The following is a 20,944-nucleotide window of genomic DNA, read 5'->3' as shown; positions in this document are numbered from 1 at the left end:
AAAAAATATGTAGAGTGCAATTTTAATCACTGTTCTGAAGTATATTTCGATTCATAATGTATACAAATTTAATTAAAAATATCTATGCTAAGGCGCCTATTTCACCACGCTGACGATTGGTTAATGAGATGGCTCTACAGAGCCCTAACTTGATTTGGCTTGTACTTTCAAACTATAGATAGAGGAAAAATGTTTTCAGGTAAATACAAATTAAATACCAATTGGGTACTAACGACTACACGAGGAGTGTAATAAAAATGCCTAAACGAAATATGGGGTTGCCAGAGAGCATAAAGCATAGACTAGGAATCCTCTAGACGGAGTTTAGAGCAATTATTTCATGAAGCCGCGATGCTGCCAAGAATACTGGGGTGCGGAGGACGAGGTGAGCGAGTCCCGTGCCGTGATTGGTCCGTTCAAAGACACGGACGTCACACAAAGACACTTTGACTCGAAAATGGAGTAAAACTACCGTATATTTGTGGCAGAGGGGGTAGCGCTACTATGCTCAGTCTGGAGTATGTCTTTTCTGTGCCATAAAGTCTATAATTTTTCTTACCAATATCATCACGTCTCGTCAGGTTATCTTCGTAGAACACATTTGGGTCAACCGCTTGTTCAGGCAATAATACCAATAAGGTCTTGGCGATGGATTGCAAAATAGCATCAATTCGAGCTTCTTTGATATCTATCACCTTAAAAAAATTAAAAACAATGGTGTTTTGAGGTACATTCCTATAACATTTTATGAGATGGCTCATTTATGGGATTAAAATACAATGTTTTATTCCATAGTTGTGACATCTGAATAATGTAAGACAAATTTTATGCAATTCACTAAAGGCTCAAATCAGAGACCAGCAAATATTTTCGATGCGTTGCGCAGATAATAACTGTTTGCTGAAGTATTTTTATACTGTGGTGTGGTAGAAACCTCAAGAAGATTTAGTTTGTAGATAGATAGCTTAATGTTTTTAGGGTTCCGTACCTCAAAAGGAAAAAACGGAACCCTAATAGGATCACTCGTCTGTCTGTCTGTCCGTTTTTATCAGCATCTTTCGTATCTGCCACTAAAGACATTATTTTAGTGTGATTTTAGTTAAGTACATTTATACCTATTATATACATATCACGGCCGGCTTCGCACGGGTAGTTCAACCAATTTACACAAAACCATTACAAATTATACACCTAAACCTTCATCCAAAATTATTCTATTGACAGGTGAAAATCGCATGAAAATCAGTTCAGTAGTTTTTGAGTTTATCGCGAAGACACAGACAGACAGACGCCGCAGGGGACTTTGTTTTATAATATGTATTGGCGAGTAACATAGGCATTGGGCCGAAGAATATTTGGGAGGATTAATAGGTACATTAAAAGGTTAAATACCTCTTTAACAAACAAATCGACTTCATTAAGCACGGCTTCAATGGCACTACAGTACGCTGGTATCTCGAGAGATGTCCAAGTGATGGTAGAGAGGCCGGGCTGGAAAGCTTTTTCCAACTTCACAAGCTGCGCTCGAAGCAATGGCAGATATAGTTTTGGCATACTCCTGTATATGTTCGGACATTTTTATACTATGGCTATAATTTATCCATAAGATCACTAATCTGTGTTAAATTAGTGACCTTAAATGGGCGTTTTCTAAAATAAATATCGAAAACCTGATTCTTTCAAATCTGGACATTCTTGGGCTCATTCTACTCAGAATCGACAGCACTCTCTATCCTTTCATTAAAAAAAGATGTCCCAAAATGTCCATTCCATTACGTCACGTTTTATTATGAGAAAATTTTTCACTTGTATGGACGTGACGTAGTGGACTGTACTATTTTCATACTAATTTTTGGGACAAGTTTTTTTATCATTAAGATTGTATATGCTAGTGATTCTGAGTTGAAAGAACCCAAAAACACCAGGATCTGTGAGAATCGGGTTTTAAATATTTATTTTAGAAAACGCCCAAATATGAGATTGGTAAACATTAGCCTAAATTAATATTTTATTGTTGATTTTTATACATTATGCAATTGCCTACAATAATTAATAGGTTATTCAAGATAATGTTACAAAAGCTAAAGGATCATAGGATGAACAAAAAGCTTACTTTCTAATTTTGTTATTTCGCTCCACTAAATACATCATTTTTTCGAAATTCTCTAATATTTGATCTTTACAATATGCGACGACCTGCGCGGAATCTGGTACACCTAAAATTATTGTTAATATTACCAAGGTTGATATCACATAGTATAACCTCTAGTCACCCAGAGACCTATAAAAAGGTCTCCTGTTCCATTCTAATTTGAACTTTGTGTTGACAAAATAAAATTTAATTTTGCTTGGCAAGGTTTGACGTGGGCGGCTAGTGGATAATTATACTATGTAATTGCATAGAGAAAAAAACACATAGAGTGCTCACTCCATACATCAGTTTTAGTACCAAAAAGACTATTAGCATCTAGCATTGAGTAGCGGAACTATCAGTACTTCTACTTGACAATAGATGTCGCCACCGACCGGAAAGTCTTATGCTGTTGAGATAGGACTTTCCGGTCGTTGCTACATCTATTGTCAAGTAGCAGTACTGATAGTTCCGCTACTCGATGCTAGATGTAGACACTGAAATTAATAGTCTGAACTGATGTATGGAGTGAGCACTCTATGTATTTTTTTCTCTATGGTAATTGTTACTTTTACCACTTTGAGGGTCGGTTGCACCAAACTGTTTGTCATTGTTAAAGAGTTCGCTAAATTTTATTATATGGAAAGTTTCATAGTAAACCGCCGCAGCGCGCCGGGCGACGTTGTTCAGTCTTTAAAATGCGGATGGTGCAACTGGCACTTAGTGTATTTAACCCTTTAACCGCCAGAGTCTGATATACACCGTGTTTTTTTTGATTTCCGTTAATTTCAAGGGTGCATTCCTGAGCTTAAATTAAGTAACTTTCTCAAAGACACCAATATTCTAATTAACTCCATTTCGGAGATAATCAATAATTTATTTTTTTCCTATAAGGCCTCTACAAGCGTGTACACTTGCCTTAGGGCCGGTTTACATATTGATTAGTGTTTAGAATGAGTTCATACATTTCCTACTAAACTTAAGTACAATCTCGGTCGATCGATGTTCGAAATGACATTGATATGTCACAGATTTCAATTGTTTGGTTGAGTTTAATGTAATGCCCGTGTTAAAACAACGCTATGTGCTACATTTAATTACTTTTTAAACTTATTTTTTTTTGTATAAAAACCAAAAAAAAAAAAATTGTTTTTGAAAATTTGAATATGCCATTTAGTTCTCTTAAACGTACTTAACCAAACCCCGAAGTTAACGGAATTCAATAAAAACACGGTGTATAAGACACTACATATCCAGCTCATTTCGCCACAGTCTGATAAATAAGACAAAGATCTGATTTGGTTTTTTCTGCACATTTATAACTCCCGTAACTATGCCAACCTTACTCTGCGTGGTACAATTACTGTCGGTGGCGACACGAGCACGCTCGATCAAAAATTGCTGGCGGTTAAAAGGTTAATTAAATTACATATACATACTTAGTCCTAATTGCCACATATATTCGACCTCTCTGATACATTCGGGGATATAAATATTGAAATTAACAATATACAAATTTGTCGTCGGGTGCCTTATGAGAAGTGGCGCTATCAGGCCCAGTCTGACCTGTAATAAAAAGGAGTACCTAGGTATTATATTTTTCTATACTAGTGGTTCCTAACCTGGGGGTAAAACTGGCATTTTACGGGGATAATAAGCTAACCTAATATAACAATACAACAAACGTACACGTTTTATTTTTTATTACCATTGGGAGGAAGGGTAAAATCAGGTTCCCTAGTTAGTCATAGGAGTGACCGGACTGAAAAGGTTAGGAACCACTGTTCTATACTCAATTATATTATAAGGTAAATTTGGTTTTCGTATACATAGGTAAGTTTTGATAATAGACAATAGTCTATTACGATACAAGTACGAAAAGTAAGAAATGCGCAACGAGTGGCAATAAATTAATATACGACCGAAGGGAGTGTTTTAAATTGACACGAGTTGCGAATTATTAAATATTCGCACGTTTATCGTACAACGTTCTACAGTACATATGAAGCTAAATTTTCGACATCGGCACGTAAAGTGCTAATTTCCGCGCTAGGGAGGTAAAATAGCACCTTATGTAGTGTAACTGAGTGAGTTTCAAGTGAAATCTTTCAATACAAATAGTGGTAAGTGCAATGCAGTGACTTATATTTATCTTATTTTTATTTTGACGAGAAATTCAAACATAACAGTAACACATGGAACTAAAGTAAGTAGGTAATTATTCTTAACCCACCTGACCGACATTTTCAGCCCAAGCTTTGTGGTAAATTAACTCGAATTCAGTAAACACTATGTACATGACATTAAAAAGTTTTATACATCTCTGCGTGTTCTGGAATGAAACAATTATATATCTTACTATCTGAATAACTACTACTAAACTATACATAAAAGCGAATACCTATTTAATAATATACAGCAAGACCTTTTTAATTATATAAGTATACATACGCAATATAAATATTCAAGTTTGATAGCTACTAATAAGTATGATATTCGATGGTCGGATTCGGACATCGGTAGAACACAACATTTTGATTGATCAAAAATAACTCTTCACAAAATAAAAGATATAAGGATTGAATACCATATGTGTTATAATCTCATCTTGCTTCTTGAACTCTGCCATCGGACCTTGAATATTTTTATCATAGAACCTTATCCACATAATCCTTCCGGACACGGGGGGCATGTTCCAAGGTACGTCCGGGTCCTCTCTCTCCTCATTATACCTACCAAAACGATTCAATCAGACACCAGACAAGATGTGAAAGAAATTTATCTGGGTGTCTGGCGACTTTCGGGCGGACGAATATTTCGCTCAGCGGCTAACGCTACGGCTTACGTAGGCGGACAACGCGCGAACGCGGAGCGGCGCGGCGCGGCGCGGCGAGGATGAAACAAACCGTTGATACGTATAGGTAGTAGGTCCTACTCGTACGTGAGCGATTTAGACGTGAATGCCGCGCGGCGGCCGCGCGGCGTTCGCGCGTTGTTCGCCTACGTAAGACGTAGCGTTAGTCTGAGGGCCTACCGCGAACCACGTTCGACGTGTTGGCTCTCTGTCGCACTTGTAAATTTGTACGTAAGTGTGACAGGGAGACAACACATCGAACGTGGTTCGCGGTAGGCCCTCTGGCAATCCAGCGGGGAAACGCAGCAAGCGTTCTGGGGACGATGCCCCAGGCAACTTTAGGTTTTTAATGTTTCATATTTATCTTGTAAATTTACTTTCAATACTTAACCATTAAAAACTTCGACGGCACGAATCAAATGATTTTATTTTAATTATATATATGCAATATACACATTAGGCGTAATCACAAAACTAAGTGCTGCAAAAAACTGCAAATAGCGCACAATAGGTAGCAAAAATCATTGATTGAATGTGGCTACTCTAGTTGTCAACAGTTTACGTTTGACAGTTTCCACAAAACAGTGCCATCTTCTTCAGCTGTCAAACTCTGTTCTCTTAGACTACATACCCATCTTATAGAATCAATGAATCTTTGCTTGAAGCAATAACCAGCTGACTTGGCTGCCTACAACCTATGGGCCATTACAGCCGAACAATAAATGATATGTATTTGATTTGATTATAATAAAATAAGAAAATAGTGGGGCTTGCTGCAATCAATTATTGTACCTGTCACGTAATGATTCAATCTCGGAAGTAAACTTGCTTATCAAATCATAGTATTGATCTTCAAGATACAAGCAACCCAACTTGAGATTCTCGAATCGTTTCAGCAAATGGAGAGCTATTTCAGTAGTGGGACACTTGTTGACGCTCTAAAAAATAAATGTTTTTCATCATTGTTTCAATCAAGCTCTAGAAAATTAAATGTTTTCGTTCTAATTCCAATCAACCTTCTTGTTATAAATAAGGTATACAAAGTAACATTATAGGTACTATAAGATAGTTATGTCAGGTACTTACATTTATCATAAAGTTTTCTAATAACACTTCTTGATTAGCAACAGCGTCTTTATAGGTCTTGTAATCCTTGTCGAAATCAGGTCGTCTGAAATTTAGGTAAAACATAAATATCTACGTAACAAGTAGGTACTCCATGTCAGTTTCATGTCGTATTTCAAAAACCGTAAAAATAGAAGTAGGTACCTACCTATGATCCAGTGCGTCATAGGTTTTTGACGATATAGATTTAAAGAATTTATTAAACAATGACGCATGTTCTTCGATGCCCTCTAAAGTGGTCTTGTTTAAGATATAGTAGGTAATATAAGTTTGGAACAAATCTATAATCTGTAAACAATATTAAATTAGTATTAGAATACCAAACGTCACTATGTAAATTATATTTTCTATTATTTCAAATACACCTTGATAAGTCTTCTCCTGAAAGTCTCGAATTTTCCGAATATGTACATTTCAGAGCAACCGAAAGGTTTTTCGTCCGCTGCCTCTTGCATTTCTTTTTGTGTCTCATCGTAACATTCACGGTAAAAGCTGTATAAACCCAGACAAAACTGAAAAGCGACAAAATAATCAAAATTACATCTAAATATCTATTGGATCACATATTTTTGAAGCATAGGAGCTTAAGAATGAGTTCTAAAAGTTTTTAGAAACCGTCTTAGAGTGGCAAATACTTGCTACCAAACCTTTATATAGGTACCTTATTATTTTGTTCAAATCTTACCAATGCCTTACTGATAAAGTTTAGTTTATCTTGATTCCAAATAGTCTTTTTTCCGTTTTTGGTCAAATAATTCATGCACATATTGAGTATTTGATTGGTGACTTTGACCAGCAATGTTGATATTTGTTTAGTGGTGTTGTAATAACGAGATGTAGCATAAACCATGCGCACGGTGTATAAAAGTCCAGGTATATATTGTTCCATAGTATGTGGATCACATCTGGAAGAAAAAAATGTATACGAGTACTTAAAGTAAGTAAAGCAAAATCAATCAGATACATTTACATCAATTTACTCTTACTATTAAGCTTACATACATTTAATAAACACATTTAATACATGTAATCGTCTGTTCAGGCTTTTAAATAAAACAAAATGTTGATAATCGTTTATCTGCCATTATGTCATTTGTGTTTGTTAGAAAGAGATATAGCTTAACACAGGTTAGCTAAGGTTCATGAACAAGGCGGGTAGGGATTCATTGAAATCATAAAACAACATATGAGAACTCTTCTTCTTACCGATATAACGGCTCGCAATACTTTTCCAAAGCATATAAATATTTAACGTTATCAAACGCTTCATTATAATAATCGGTAACTTGGTTGTCCAGTAATCTCCATTTCTGTAAATTATTTAACGTTATCAAATTATTTCTACTTACTACTTAAAAGGTCTACCGTAACAGAGGCGATTAGTAATAATTACCTACATACGAAATACGGGGACGGCAAATAGCGAATAAGACCAAGGAAGACCGTGACAACAAAATAATAAGAAATGAAGAGTGACAGACTTTGACCAAACAAGATAACGAAAAAAACGAAAAAGTAAAGAACAAAGTGACGAATACAGAATGATACGAAATAATCATAAAACGAATGAGAGAGACGATACCCTAGTTTTAGTCCTATAACTTAGATACCTTCTACTACAAAATCATCGCTCATCGTCTTTACCAACCGGTTAAGATTGTCTTGGGTTGACCTTTAAATAAAAATTAAATAACAATTTTCTCGATAGATAGATGCACATTTAAAAGTTAAAAAAACAAAAGTTAATAAGTACCTTTATAAGTTTGGATTTAGCCCGGATAAGTGTATGTATATACATCTGGCATAAGTCACTTTTGATATGTTCTATGATAGAAGTGAACGTAGTAAGTTGGCGTCTCCAATGGTCCAGTTCAGCCAAAGGACCAATGTTGGACGGTTCTCTTCTTAGCTGCTGGCTTTGTACTAAGACCTTAAAGTAACACCCAAATACAATATGTTAATTCAAAAGGCCTGATCTTAATACCACGATTTTTAGAGTTCCTTACAAAACTGTTCACGGAACACTTATGGGATCACTTCGGTTTTTAACCCTTTAAACCAATATTTTTTAAAGCAATAATTTAATAGTTTGCAAGCACGTACGATCAAGATTTTTTTTTAATTAATTTTAAGCGAAAATTATTTTTTATTTTTGTATTGTCGTTTCCAAGTTCCACAAGCAATATGATATTGATGGAAAAAAATGGTAAAAATTGTACCTACGTCGCACTGACTTAATATAAAAGAAATAGACACACAAAGCAGAACAAAAACATCAACAAATGTGGATCCCAATCCCAATGACGTTTCGCATCATTTGCATTGATGATAAAAACGCTTACGTAAATTTTGAGTCAAGATAAATGTTTCGTACATAAAAGAGCTTAATGTCGTAAGCGTTAAGTGTCAAATTTGCAAACAGAGGTACCAACACTGTTAAAAAATTTAGTCCGATGGCACTAACGTAACGTGACCATTGTATTTACGTCAAACTAAAATAATGAACGAATGGAGTCGCTTGGTATACTTTAATATAATTTTACAGATAAATCAAAATAAGAAATAAAACAAATTTATATTCTTCCTTAAACTATCGCGGTTATTACTCATTATAACTAACGTACACAGGTTCTTGGTATGGTTTAATTTTATCGGGAACCCTTAAAGGATCACTCGTGTGTCTGTCTGTCCGTCCGTCTGTCACAGCCTATTTTCTCCGAAACTATTGGACCAATTAAGTTGAAATTTGGCACACATATGTAAGTTTGTGACCCAAAGATGGACGTGTAACGTAAATAAATGAATTTTAAATATGGAGGCCATTTTTGGGGGGTAAATGATAAAATTAAAAAATAAAGTTTTTCAAACTATATCGTGTTACATATCAAATGAAAGAGCTCATTGTAAGAATCTAATTTTTTCCACTCTGCACGTCGCATAGGTTTTCTTGGAAATCTTGAATTTAAACATAATAATATTCCTTATGAATTCTATATAAAAATTTAAAAAAATATAGACCTCACATCGACTCATTGGATTTTTGTTCCTTGACAGGGATTCTTTGGTACTAACAAAATAATTTATTCAAAACCGTGAAATTACCACCAGATTACATAAATTCTGTAATGCTATCAAAAGAACTAACCGAAAGAAATAAATTCCATCCTTTTTCCTTTTTTTATCGTTGTTATTTTTGCATATTTTTACTGCACATTTCGTCATTTTTGACAACTTCACATTTGAGCGTTCCAAACAAGACTAAACGAAAAAGTAACGCGTGATCTGTTTTCACGTTACTTTTGCGGGGCCATTTTTTGCGGCTGATTGGGTATCCAGTTCTTTATTCTACATCAATGCTACGTCGTAATTTAGCAGCTTTGACTTACCATAGTAATCTGTTTCATCCACTGTTTCACGAAAGTACAAATTTCTTCCAAGACGTAAGTTTTCGTAATAGCAACTTTCATTTTCTCTGCACTGGACAGATGTTCCTCATATAACACCTCATTTACCTTAAATCTCGTGCAGCAATCCAAGTCGATTTTTGTCTCTGGTCAAAATGAGTTATTTTTCAAGTTTATGACAAAATTAAATGTAAAACAGCTAGATAGTCATTGTGCATTAGGTGCACAACCAAAATAATTATAATCTTCCAAAACTCAATGAGGTTCCTTGAGCTCCGCTTTCACAGTTTGGCTACAATTATTTTATAGTTACCAGGGTAACTTTAAGGTATTTTAGGCTTTAAGGTAAGGTATAATTTAATGTATTTAAATAAATTAAAATAAATAAATATTTTTTAAGGTATTTTAATACTCACTTGCTAAATAATCAAAGAACAAGTTCATCTTAGACAAGTACGTTTTTATTATATCATCGCTCTTAGGATTTGGGGGGTTGATATCGCCCCACGCCTTACACGCCTGCAGAGCGGGCACATACGCGCTTGTCAACATCTTGTATACTCCGGACACTACGTTTTCACTCTCTTGGTCCATGTCAATAAAGACCAAGTAATAATCCTGTAACCCAACACCTTTGATACTAGAGAACAAATTATTTTAAATATACCTCATTCGGCCATATTCTGCTGGCCAATTATATTTCAAGATTATATTGGTACTATAGGAACAAGGATGTGTTGCAATGTATTTGGCAACTTTGACTGTCGCCTCTATTAAATGCGAACTGTATAGTCAGCCGTAGATAAATTTGATGGAAAATCTGTCACAAATGCAAATATCTGAAACCTCGCCATCAGACCAGCGTCGCCGCCGCCCCAAGTCGGCTCACCGTCAACTAGGCGTTAAGGGTTATTCCCACTAGTTACCACCAAGTTGTTATTTTTTTCCACTGGTAACAACTTGGTGGTAACTACTGGGAATAACCCGGCGTTAACCTCATTTCCCGTTGTATTTTGTTTCCTACAAATAAGTAATACCCACAGAGCGGGACCGGTTGAGACGGTGCCGTTCCGGTGCCGAGTTTTTAGGTGTGCTAAACCTTTAACTAGAGAGTAGATACCTACATGAAGATGATTAGATTAGATGATTTATTTCATGAAAGACAATTACCTACATAATAAGTTTGCATTGATGTCAAAAATATAAGAATATCTATCATGATCGTGAAAATAAAAATGAAAATGATAACAATACTAATGAAATAAAATCATAACTCCATGAAGGATTGTCAACACAATTAAAATAAAAGTAAGTAGATAGGTAATTGGTAGGATGAGATTATTTATAATCTCTAATCGTCTCCATTCAACAGACCAGCAGTGGTAAGTAATGACATAGATAATCACACTCACACTGGAATCTTTCGCCTCATGCAAACACGCCATTCATTACAAACTATTCAGGCAAAAATATCATGAAATATGCTTTCAGGCACTTACGTCGGCAACATTTTTAGTCTCAATGACTTTGTTTTTAATCCTATACATAGCGATACATCGTCCGCAAGTGCCAATAGACGAAGCGTCTGAAATGTATGTTCGCTCCATCCTGCCTCTTTGGTTAGGCACAAATCGGCCGGATTCTGAAAAAATAAGTACGTATATGATTATAGCCTCTGCACTTAGTCTTTCAGTGATAAAAAAATGCCATTTTTTTTAAGTAAGTACCATCAAAACTTTGTAAGTAGCTATGGTGAATGAAGTAAACATATAAGCGTGTGCAGAAAGAATTTGAGCACATAGGTATTAAAAGAAAGATTGATTGTCAACTTAATGTTGATGTTGAAGATTGATTGTTAACTGTATGGTTAATAGTTACACTATTGTCTTAGGTCACCTGTAAAGATAGTTGTAAGTGTGGAAATAAAAATAAAAAAAATAATAAAATAAATTAACTTACCTTCTCTACTTAAGTAGAGTTTTTTCTATTTTAAATATGTTCGGTTTTCCTCTCGTAATATTTGTTTATAAAACGTTCAAGATATTATGTCAAAAATTACCCATTTTTACTGGTGGTAACAAGGCATCGCAGAGAACTATACAGTTGCGGCCACCTTCAGCGACTGCACTGTCCAACAAATCAATATGAATATCCGCATCGTAGACACCTTCCTGAAATTAAACAACAACTGTTGAAACAAATTGTGCCATGATTACCATCTACATATGTACACAGTACTGCAATAAATCATTCTTATTCTTATTCTTAACCCTTAAATGCATAATGTTGCCAAATGTCTACAAAGCATAAGACAGCTCACAGATTAAGGGTTAAACAAATTCTATTTGTTCATGTATATTATTTCAATAGTAAAACTAATAAAATTTCCGAATTATAACATAAATTTACGCAGTATTTTAATTTATAAAAATTACATTTGTTTATAGACGAAATGTCGGAAAACTTGGAAAAACCTGGAAGTTGATGATTTTTAGTATGTGATTTTGGGCAGATTTTTTGGGGTTTGTAATTATTTTATATTTACAAACTTTATCATAGGAACATCATAAATAGTGTACCTTTCAGATGGCAGTTAAGATTTTTCCTATATCCTTTACTAATAGCTATATATTTCCAAAAATATGATTTAGCCTATGCAACTTTTAACACTGATTTCGCAGTGAAAATCGATGATATAATTTTTTTTACAATTTTTCCTAGAAACGGCAAACAATTATGTGATACATATATTAATTACGGGCAAAAAGAAAAAATCATGCATTTAAGGGTTAAAACTTTTCACTAGAGCAGCCGCACCGTAGTTTGCTTTTCAGACTTAGAAATGTTACGCTCTTTTGAACCCTTTTCGTAGTTTGACAACTAATAGTTAACCGGAGAAAGGATTTTCTAAAGTAATTACGTTTTTGATGTTCAATAGCATATCGGTAGTGGTAGAGTATTCGAAGATACCCTGAAAAAAGGTACCGTACCTTTTTTCAGGGTATCTTCGAATACTCTCTCTCAAGGGATTTCATTACTGTACCATTTCGTACATTGTCATAATGAGAGATACCTAGCGGCTTTCATAATGTTATCCATGGTCTATACCATGATGTTATCGTAACAAGACTAACAAGTACTCTACTCAATGGTACAGTCAAGTGTAAAAATATGGGTGCACAGTGCACACATCATACCTACTCAAAGATATGTCCCATAGCTCTTAATGTCCGCGAATTAAAAACTATTGCAAATATATTTGTAATAGCTACTACCTAGGTACCTCTTAAAATTTGATATGGGTGTCCATTGTCACTTCAAGAATAAAAAAAGAAAAGAAGAAGAAATACGAATGTAGATAAGAGTGAGTAAAGAAATACATTAAGAAAAAACTAACCAGTACATAATCTGCCTTTCTATTCAAAATAGCGCCTGCCATCTCGAGTAAAAACCTGTGCTGAGTCTTCAGGCTTCCCACGCGATTGTTACGCGCCTCCTTTGCCTTAGCCTACAAAAGTAAAAGTCAATTCAGAACTATATCTAAATTAACTAGACAAATAAAACAAACCAGTCTAATCAGAAAGTTTATTTACTTGCTTCTCTTTATAAGACTCTTGGCCTAGTGCCAAAGTGCTCATAGAAACTTTGCTTCTCTTCTGGATGTCTTTCAGCCGTGATCCGACGTCAAGGATAGCCTCAAGCGCGGTTCGGTCCACTTCAACCCGTTCCTGAGTGGCCTGTGATTGCGGAAACATGGAAGCTTTGCGGTGGGCAATGTGTGTTAGACTTTCAATTTTCTCCGCAGTTTTCTCAATGTCTTCCGCTCTTTGTTTGTCATCACTGGTTGCCGGGCCTTCGGCAGGCGGAGCTTCCGCACCACCAGCCTCGTCTGCCATGGCTTTAAGAAAATCAATTCAATTAAATAATACAATATGCACAAACAGCCTCTCTGTTATAATTGATTGACGTAAGTATCAAACATTCACATAAAAACTGTAGTTCGAAATTGAGGTCAATTTCAAATTTAAATATCGAATATTTCTACCATAGACATTTTCTGCTTTGTAAATGTTTTTTCCGTTTCCTATAATGGCATCACTAGACGGGCGTCCCGGACCGTGATTTTGGTCTGGTCTGCATCATGGTCTACATATTTCTTTCTTGCTCTGTGTAAGGGGTTGTCATGAATCTAGTATTTTAACTGGACCTGGCATGAGGGGTGGGGGAAATTACCGAACGGGATAGTCTTATGTAGCTTTCAGTAAGAGTAGCAGCGAAAGCACTATTATTGTGTGTCCTTGTCACAGTCTCACATTTTTTTTATTCCCCATCGTAAATTTAGTACTGTATTATGGTGCGCAACAAATAAATTCGACCAATCATAGTGTCGCATTGCCTTTGTTTTGTCCCTCACGGAGGCACGCGTATACCACTTCTATAGGATCCTACATGGATCCTACCTTCTTTGAGTGTTGTTGTTTTTGGTATCTAAGCGAAGTGGTCAGCGAGTTCCTTTACCCATAAAGTAGGGTAAATATTAAAAGTTTAGAGTTAAGAGATTGAGAGAGAAATTACTTCTTCTTTTTTATAATTCCTGTCACAATTATTTTTCATTTATCTTAAACTAACGTTCGTACTTATTTGCAATTTTTACTTGACCTTACTTTTTTTATTATTAAGTAACCAAATTAATCTAAAATGTCAGTACTACGTACTGCTCTCCATTATGACGAATATACATGCAAAGGCTGGTTATACGTTAAACGTGCAAAATTAGTTCATAAAGCTAGTTTTACATAACAACTATTTTCTAGTAAAGATAAAGCTACGCGATAAAGCTACGCCGGCTCTAACCCTACACCTCTGACCCGAGAAGATTTAATTATCTCCTAAATTGTAGGAGGAGGAATGGGACCGGCAAGAAACTCTTCGGGACAAATATATTCAAAACTATCGCGAGTGAGGTGAGTAACTATCGCGGTCACCGAAGACAATATTATATTTATGAAATTTAGGTGCTAAAATAAATCATATACAACCGTACAAATTTCACAACCTAGAAACGGTACGACACTTACTTTGAGCATGACCAGTATAATAAATTAAGGTCAATTTATTGACAACAATCAACAATTGCGTACAACGTAGTAGGTATGTTAAATGTAATAAACGCATAAACCAAGACCAAGACGATAATATGCTTAAAAAAATGTGGCTTTTCGATACGTAAGTAATTCGGGTTTCCTCGATTAGTACTTCTTTAGTTTCCTTTACTTTTCTGGTTCGAGCTCATATCTATTTATTTATGATATATATTGAGTATTTATTTATTTTATTTAGGTTAATCGTTACTTATGTTTTGTTTTATTCGTTTCCTCAAAGGTTAACTGGAAGAGATCCCATACAGGGATAAGTTCGCCTTTGTTGTATTTAATTTACTCTGTAACTATGTTTCTCGTGTTTTTATTTCCATGTGCAATAAAGTATATACATACATACATACATAATACGTAATATACCTACAATACGCTCTTTATATGTTTTTCTACTCCAGCACTTAAATGTGTCAATTAAATGACTGACAGTGATATCTAAAGCAATGTCATTTGAATGCTTTGTCTATAGGCTCATAAGATGACTGCTAGCAGTCATCTTATGAGTATAATACAACTGCTTTATTTTTTTTAAAGATACTAGTTCCGATCATCTTGATTGAAAGAGGTATGTTTTCATTTACAATAATAACTCTTTTTTTTTTTAAATAATAACTCTTTTTTTTTAAATAATAACTCAATTTTTTTTAAATAATAACTCTTTTTTTTTAATAATCTCTTTTTTTTTAATAATAACTCTCTTTTTTTTTTTTTTTTTTTTTTTTTTCTTTTTTTTTTTTTGCTGCAGCTGTCATAGAAAAAGTAATGTATGCAACAGCTCATAATTGGTTCTTAAAATTCTCGGGTCTTTTTTTACAAAACTCGACTACGTCTCGTTTTGTAACTTCGACCCTTGAATTTTAAGAACCCTTATTATATCACTGTTGCATAAACTACTATAGTTAACCAATTTAAATAGTTTTATATAGTTATATTCATTATTTTAATGTGTCACTTATTAGACAATTTTAGTCAGTGCTTTTAATACAAAGTATTGTATTCATTATTTTAGTAATAAAAAACGAAGTTCAAGTAGAGAACAAATCACATTATAATTATTATTAAAAAATATGTATTTGTGTTTTAAGTAGTCACACATCCTATACATAAATTATACTTTGGTCACTTATTCTTTGGTACATGACATCTATAGTGTGTCAAAGGTCTGTTTGATTTCAAACATAGAGAGAATCATACTATCTTTGTCTAACACTAGTACTAGCACCCAAAAGAAAAGGATGCGTATAATTTTTTTTGTTCCTATTTACTGACAAGATTTGGTTGACCCTGTATAGTTCAGTTTATAAAAGAGGAAGTTTTTATGTGCTCCCGCGGAAGATTTTTTTAATGACTTTAGTGCTGCCATCTGTTTTTTCTGCGTCATTTCTTTACCTAGTTTGACAGTGAATATAAATATAAAATCTTTGAAATCATCATATTACCTACTACTCGTTGATTAATTGCTGTGTATATTTATCATATTTTTACGGTATAAAAAATGTATAATATAACGACGATTCATGTTATGCAGAATTAAAAGTCTGTGGCAGTCAATCTGGTACAAGCGGCCACAAGTAGGGCAGATGAGATATTATGAACGTCTTGGTACACGACTACACGTCTAGTGAACATTCAACATAGCGTCTGGCCAGACGGTGTTAACGAAAGTGGTCAATCTAGTCACAATATTGAATTGCTGTGAAATCATTATTTATTTATATAGGTTAATACTAAGTAGTGAAAATGTTTGATAAACATTTATCTGTGATATTTACGATATTCATGTGTTTTTATGTTAATCAGTGTGAGTCGTTGTTTCACTTGTTTATCTAACTGTTTGAGGTTTTGTGGAGTTGAGCAAAAGTGCAAAATATAAGTCAATAAGGTTGAAAACTTAAATACCCACTTGTAATTGATATCAATGCGAACTAAATGATTCTTGTTAAATTAAGAGTTTATAATAACATTTAATAACACATATTAATGTTTTGTCACTATGTTTTTAGTCACTACCTATATTATTTTTTGTTGTTATTACATCAAAAACAACAATGAAATTAAATCTTTTTTTTTTCATCCAAAAGTTATTTCTCCGTTACTGCTTATTGCAGAGAAGCTAAAGTAAATAGTCTTGAAATTTTACTATCGCTACTATACCTAGCTAATATTTCCTACTTTGGCTGACCAAATAAGAAACACTACAAACAATACTTTGTTTTACTGGTGAGCTGGTTTATTGTGGACGTTGTGGTGTGTGACCATTGTGTGAATTAATGACATTGCTGATTCGATTTCGGTGACATAAATATGGTTTTATTAACTACTCATATTAATTTTCTTTGATGATCGAATAAATCATACCCGTAGGTTAATTATAGACACACTGATTTATAAGGTTGGTAATTAAAAAATAATCAGGAATAGGTATATGTTTGGTACATAAGTCTTAGGTGAAATTTGTAACTAGGAAGGTAATCATCGTAAAAAAAAAACACAACTCAGTTCTTTTTTTATCATAACTACTTTTGAAGTTGAAATTAAATTTTAACAGAAATTTATTGTCACCCTACCAGTGATTTTGTATAAAAAGTTTAAGGGAGTTAAAAAACTTACCAGTTGATTTATATTTCCAGGTCTGGAGATTGATAAGTCACGACGATACAATCAAAACTCGGATTTTCTGCTACATGAAGCTACAGGGTCATTACAATATCAAGGGCAGACACAGACAAACTCAGACAAACGAGATTATGTAGCCCCTTCATTTTCATCACAATCTCCATCCAGTACTTCACATCAAACTACTGCTAATACTGCAACATCGCCAAAAAGAGACTTTGTTAATCCCACTGGAAAGAGAGATTACGTATCGCCATCTACATTTTCAACACAATCACTCGGAACTTCGCAACACACCACAGCAAAACCATCAAGCACAGCTCCTAGAAGAGACTTCGTTAACCCGAAATTCACAACTCCAAAGCCTTTAGATAATTCTCAACATCATCAAAAACGACCTGGACAAGTGCAAGACCTAGTAAACTTTTTTGATAGTAAAAGCAATAACGGAGTTGTAACACCAAAGCCACCATCTTACAGCTCCATCTTGCAAGGAACAACTAAACAAGGCTCCACTGTAACGGTCTGGGGAGGTACGAAAGTAAATCAGCCTGTTACAGATGCTACACCGAAACTGCCTCCAGGACAAACGACCAAAAGTTACAGTTCTATTTTGTCAGGGTCTAATGCTCAAAGTACTTTAAAGCCCTCAACGAAACCTTCATTTTCAATATCAAGAGTTACGTCACCAACGCCAAGACCGGTGTCTCCACAATTGCCAAGTGCAATTTTAAATAACAATAAAAATAATAACCAACCCAGTAGTTCCAATGGTCCAAGTGATGCCGAACTTCAATCGTTAAGTGAAGAGCTTTTGAGGAAGGATACTAATAATGCGGCAAAGTATGTAACTATTAATTATCAAGAAAAAACAACATCCCAATCAACAGAAGATAAGGCGCCACTGCCGTAAGTATTATTGTGTAGTTATTCTATGTTTACATATTTACATATTTTCATTTCTATTTATAAATTATTGATAGCTAGATATAATATATAGCATCTTTATTTTTACGATTTATTACCATTATGGTAATCATTTTAAATTAAATTCAAATTAAGTATATTAAACTTTTTAAAGAAGTGCTCTTTGTCACTTCTCTTATCTTTCCATTACGTAATTTAATTAAATTATACATTATAGCATGTCCGTCATATTCGAATCATTCGGATGATGAATGACTTGTTTACCTACAATATTTTTCCACAGATTACTAACAGTTTCACAAGCAGCCTGGAACATTCCGACAATTCAAAAATTTGTACCTCTATTAGATAATTACGAAAGGGATACTCTTGTTAATGAATATGTTACTCCACAGGTTAGTTAAAATGTTGCTTAAATTAAGCTTAATTTACAAAGTAATATCCAAGATATAAAATATTTAATTTACAAAAATATGAATTTGTTGGCCTTTGTCACCAAATTACGAATACACTATTTTAAGCACTAATCGTACTTGTTCTTATCGACTTTTCTTTGTAATTTACTGACCGAGAAATGGATTTATGAAAAAAATTAAATAAATAAAAGATAAATATTTACAGTAGTTATATAGCTACTTTTATAAGTATATGTTAATACAGTTGGTCAAACCAATTTGTCAGTCAGTAAGAACCAGGAAAATTATACTCATCCATTTCTTTTGGGTGCTAGCTAGTACTACTGTAAGACAAAGATAGTATGATTCTCTCTGTCTATGTTTGAAATGAGACAGTCCTTTGACAAACTATATATAGTAATTATTATTATTAGTAATTTATAAAAAAGTAGTTAAAGATGTAAGTACTCTCCTTTCAGGAAAGAAACGAAGAAAATGCTTTTATGGACGTTATCATGTCTACTACCGTCATACGTCACATGATGAACTTCTTGAAGGAAAAAGGTGAGATTTTTTTAGATCTAGTCCTATTTAGATTTTTTACGACCTATATTATGTCAATTTCATTTAAATCGTGTACACAAAAAAGTGTTAACTGAGTTAATAATGTGAATTCTATTGTTGTTTAAATAAGTAAAGGTACCTACGTTTTATTTTTATCCGTATTATGAAATTTTGATATTCCACTAAATAGGTATGAAGATTAACAATACTCATTTTGTGTTTTAAGGATATGTTACACCGGATCCAAGACAGCAGCGTGATTTTCTAAAGCAGTTGTGGTTTGGATTGTATTCAAGAGGTAAAGGAAAAATAAGCAGTTCAGGATTTGAACATATTTTTGTTTCTGAATTAAGGAACGGAGAAGTTTTGGGTAAGTACAATCATATGATGGTATATACATACATATTTAGGCGTATTTAGACTTAATATGAAAGACGGTGTACCTACAAGTTTAAATCGTAGAATGTATTGGATCCCACTCTCTTCTCTTTCCGCACAGACTCTACCTACACTAAATAGAATTTCTTGTTTTTCACAAGATTTCTTGCGAACGCGCTCTGAGCCTCTGACAATGATGAACCCAAAAAATATTCTGATATGTAAGAAACAGGAGTCCGAGTTTTATTGGACAACGATCAGTTGTTAAAACGTAGCACTGGTTTATTTATTATATTGTTTGTACAGGACTGCATAACTGGATTTATTTTGCTAAAGAAGAGGCAGCAAACAGGGTCAACTATTTGGGATACCTTAAATACTTGCCCATTGGTGACGTGAGTAAAATAAATATTTATATAGGTATTTTAACCAGTTAATGCAGACATCGGTGAATGGATGGATGTATAATTGCTGAATGCCATTTCTATCCTCGCATTTTACTTTTGTTAATTTTTTTTTACTAAATTAAATTAAGAATTTACAATAACATAACCCTTTGAATGTATTCAGTATTTATAGCTGGTCAAGCAAATCTTGTCAGTAAATAAAGGCGCGAAATTCAAATTTTCTATGGGACGATATACCTTCACGCCTACATTTTCCAAATTTGCCACCTTTTTTACTGACAAGATCTGCTTGACCAAGTATAACAAGACAACCAGCCAAAATAGTAATGCACAATTTTATACACTATGCTAGTTACTATACGACTACACTATAGTTATTTTATATTTACAGAAAGGAGCTGTAATGAAACTCCACTTTAACCAGAATGGTGCTGACAAACCTGTTGATACTATGTTCGTTGGAACATCGCCGGAACTGGAAGTAGCACTGTACACTATTTGTTTTGTTACTCGTGCTGATAATGACTGCAGGCTGAAGCTGGCCAATAAAGATGTCCAAATAATATCTCACACATTCCGCTATCGTAGCAAAAATTTAATTGGTAGTGCTTATCCTCAAATCTAAGGCCTAATAAATATTGTAAGCATGTTATAAAGTATTGTAAGCATTGTAAGGGATTATTTTGACTCATTTTATAAATAAAAATAAATTTACTTGTTATATGAGATTTGTTTAACATTATATTGTAATTTTTTTATAGCTATAGTAATCCTAATTTTTTTTTGATAAAACTAAAAAATAAGGATACAAATTACAAATTAAATTAGATACAACTAAAGCTTGTAATTTTGGTTTTTCATTAAATATTTTAGTGGCTGTTAATGTTGTCAAATTTTGTATCATTTCATCCCCGTTGTTTAGGTTAAGAAGTAAGACTACCTAGTTGACTACAATATTATAAGGATGAGGTGGACTTTCTCCCGAGT

General features: G+C 34.0%; 2 protein-coding genes across 2 annotated transcripts in view; one reads left to right on the top strand and one right to left on the bottom strand.

Moving 5' to 3' along the window:
* Positions 1–13,556, bottom strand: part of LOC134663213 (dynein axonemal heavy chain 8) — a 62,365-nt gene extending 48,809 nt beyond the window's left edge. Inside the window, exons 1-19 of the mRNA XM_063519601.1 lie at positions 13,108–13,556; positions 12,912–13,022; positions 11,574–11,685; positions 11,014–11,156; positions 9,931–10,132; positions 9,497–9,660; positions 7,864–8,040; positions 7,317–7,420; positions 6,796–7,015; positions 6,476–6,622; positions 6,259–6,398; positions 6,072–6,156; positions 5,778–5,923; positions 4,719–4,863; positions 4,365–4,463; positions 3,571–3,697; positions 2,114–2,216; positions 1,393–1,558; positions 560–695 (exon numbers count right to left, since the gene is read on the bottom strand). Coding sequence (XP_063375671.1) covers positions 560–695; positions 1,393–1,558; positions 2,114–2,216; positions 3,571–3,697; positions 4,365–4,463; positions 4,719–4,863; positions 5,778–5,923; positions 6,072–6,156; positions 6,259–6,398; positions 6,476–6,622; positions 6,796–7,015; positions 7,317–7,420; positions 7,864–8,040; positions 9,497–9,660; positions 9,931–10,132; positions 11,014–11,156; positions 11,574–11,685; positions 12,912–13,022; positions 13,108–13,410 — 2,830 coding nt within the window. The 5' untranslated portion in view covers positions 13,411–13,556. The remainder of the gene's footprint in view (positions 1–559; positions 696–1,392; positions 1,559–2,113; positions 2,217–3,570; positions 3,698–4,364; positions 4,464–4,718; positions 4,864–5,777; positions 5,924–6,071; positions 6,157–6,258; positions 6,399–6,475; positions 6,623–6,795; positions 7,016–7,316; positions 7,421–7,863; positions 8,041–9,496; positions 9,661–9,930; positions 10,133–11,013; positions 11,157–11,573; positions 11,686–12,911; positions 13,023–13,107) is intronic.
* A 2,722-nt stretch (positions 13,557–16,278) lies between these two features.
* LOC134663186 (endoribonuclease CG2145-like) lies at positions 16,279–20,585 on the top strand. The gene is made up of 7 exons (XM_063519565.1): positions 16,279–16,471; positions 17,301–18,195; positions 18,497–18,608; positions 19,088–19,172; positions 19,399–19,542; positions 19,857–19,945; positions 20,349–20,585. The coding sequence occupies exons 1-7, from the start codon at positions 16,411–16,413 to the stop codon at positions 20,580–20,582; spliced, it is 1,620 nt and encodes a 539-aa protein (XP_063375635.1). The 5' UTR covers positions 16,279–16,410; the 3' UTR covers positions 20,583–20,585.
* The last annotated feature ends 359 nt before the right edge of the window (positions 20,586–20,944 follow it).

Source organism: Cydia amplana, chromosome 4, assembly GCF_948474715.1.
Source record: "Cydia amplana chromosome 4, ilCydAmpl1.1, whole genome shotgun sequence".
NCBI lineage: Eukaryota > Metazoa > Arthropoda > Insecta > Lepidoptera > Tortricidae > Cydia > Cydia amplana.
This window is presented reverse-complemented; position numbering and strand designations above follow the sequence as displayed.

What these genes read in the sequence shown, in the direction of transcription:
- LOC134663186 (XM_063519565.1), top strand. Translation starts at nt 16,411, where the DNA reads ATGTTTGATAAACATTTATCTGTGATATTTACGATATTCATGTGTTTT. An exon ending in AAGGAACGGAGAAGTTTTGG is followed by an intron (nt 19,543 to 19,856) that starts GTAAGTACAATC and finishes TTGTTTGTACAG; the next exon opens with GACTGCATAACTGGATTTAT. An exon ending in AATACTTGCCCATTGGTGAC is followed by an intron (nt 19,946 to 20,348) that starts GTGAGTAAAATA and finishes TTATATTTACAG; the next exon opens with AAAGGAGCTGTAATGAAACT.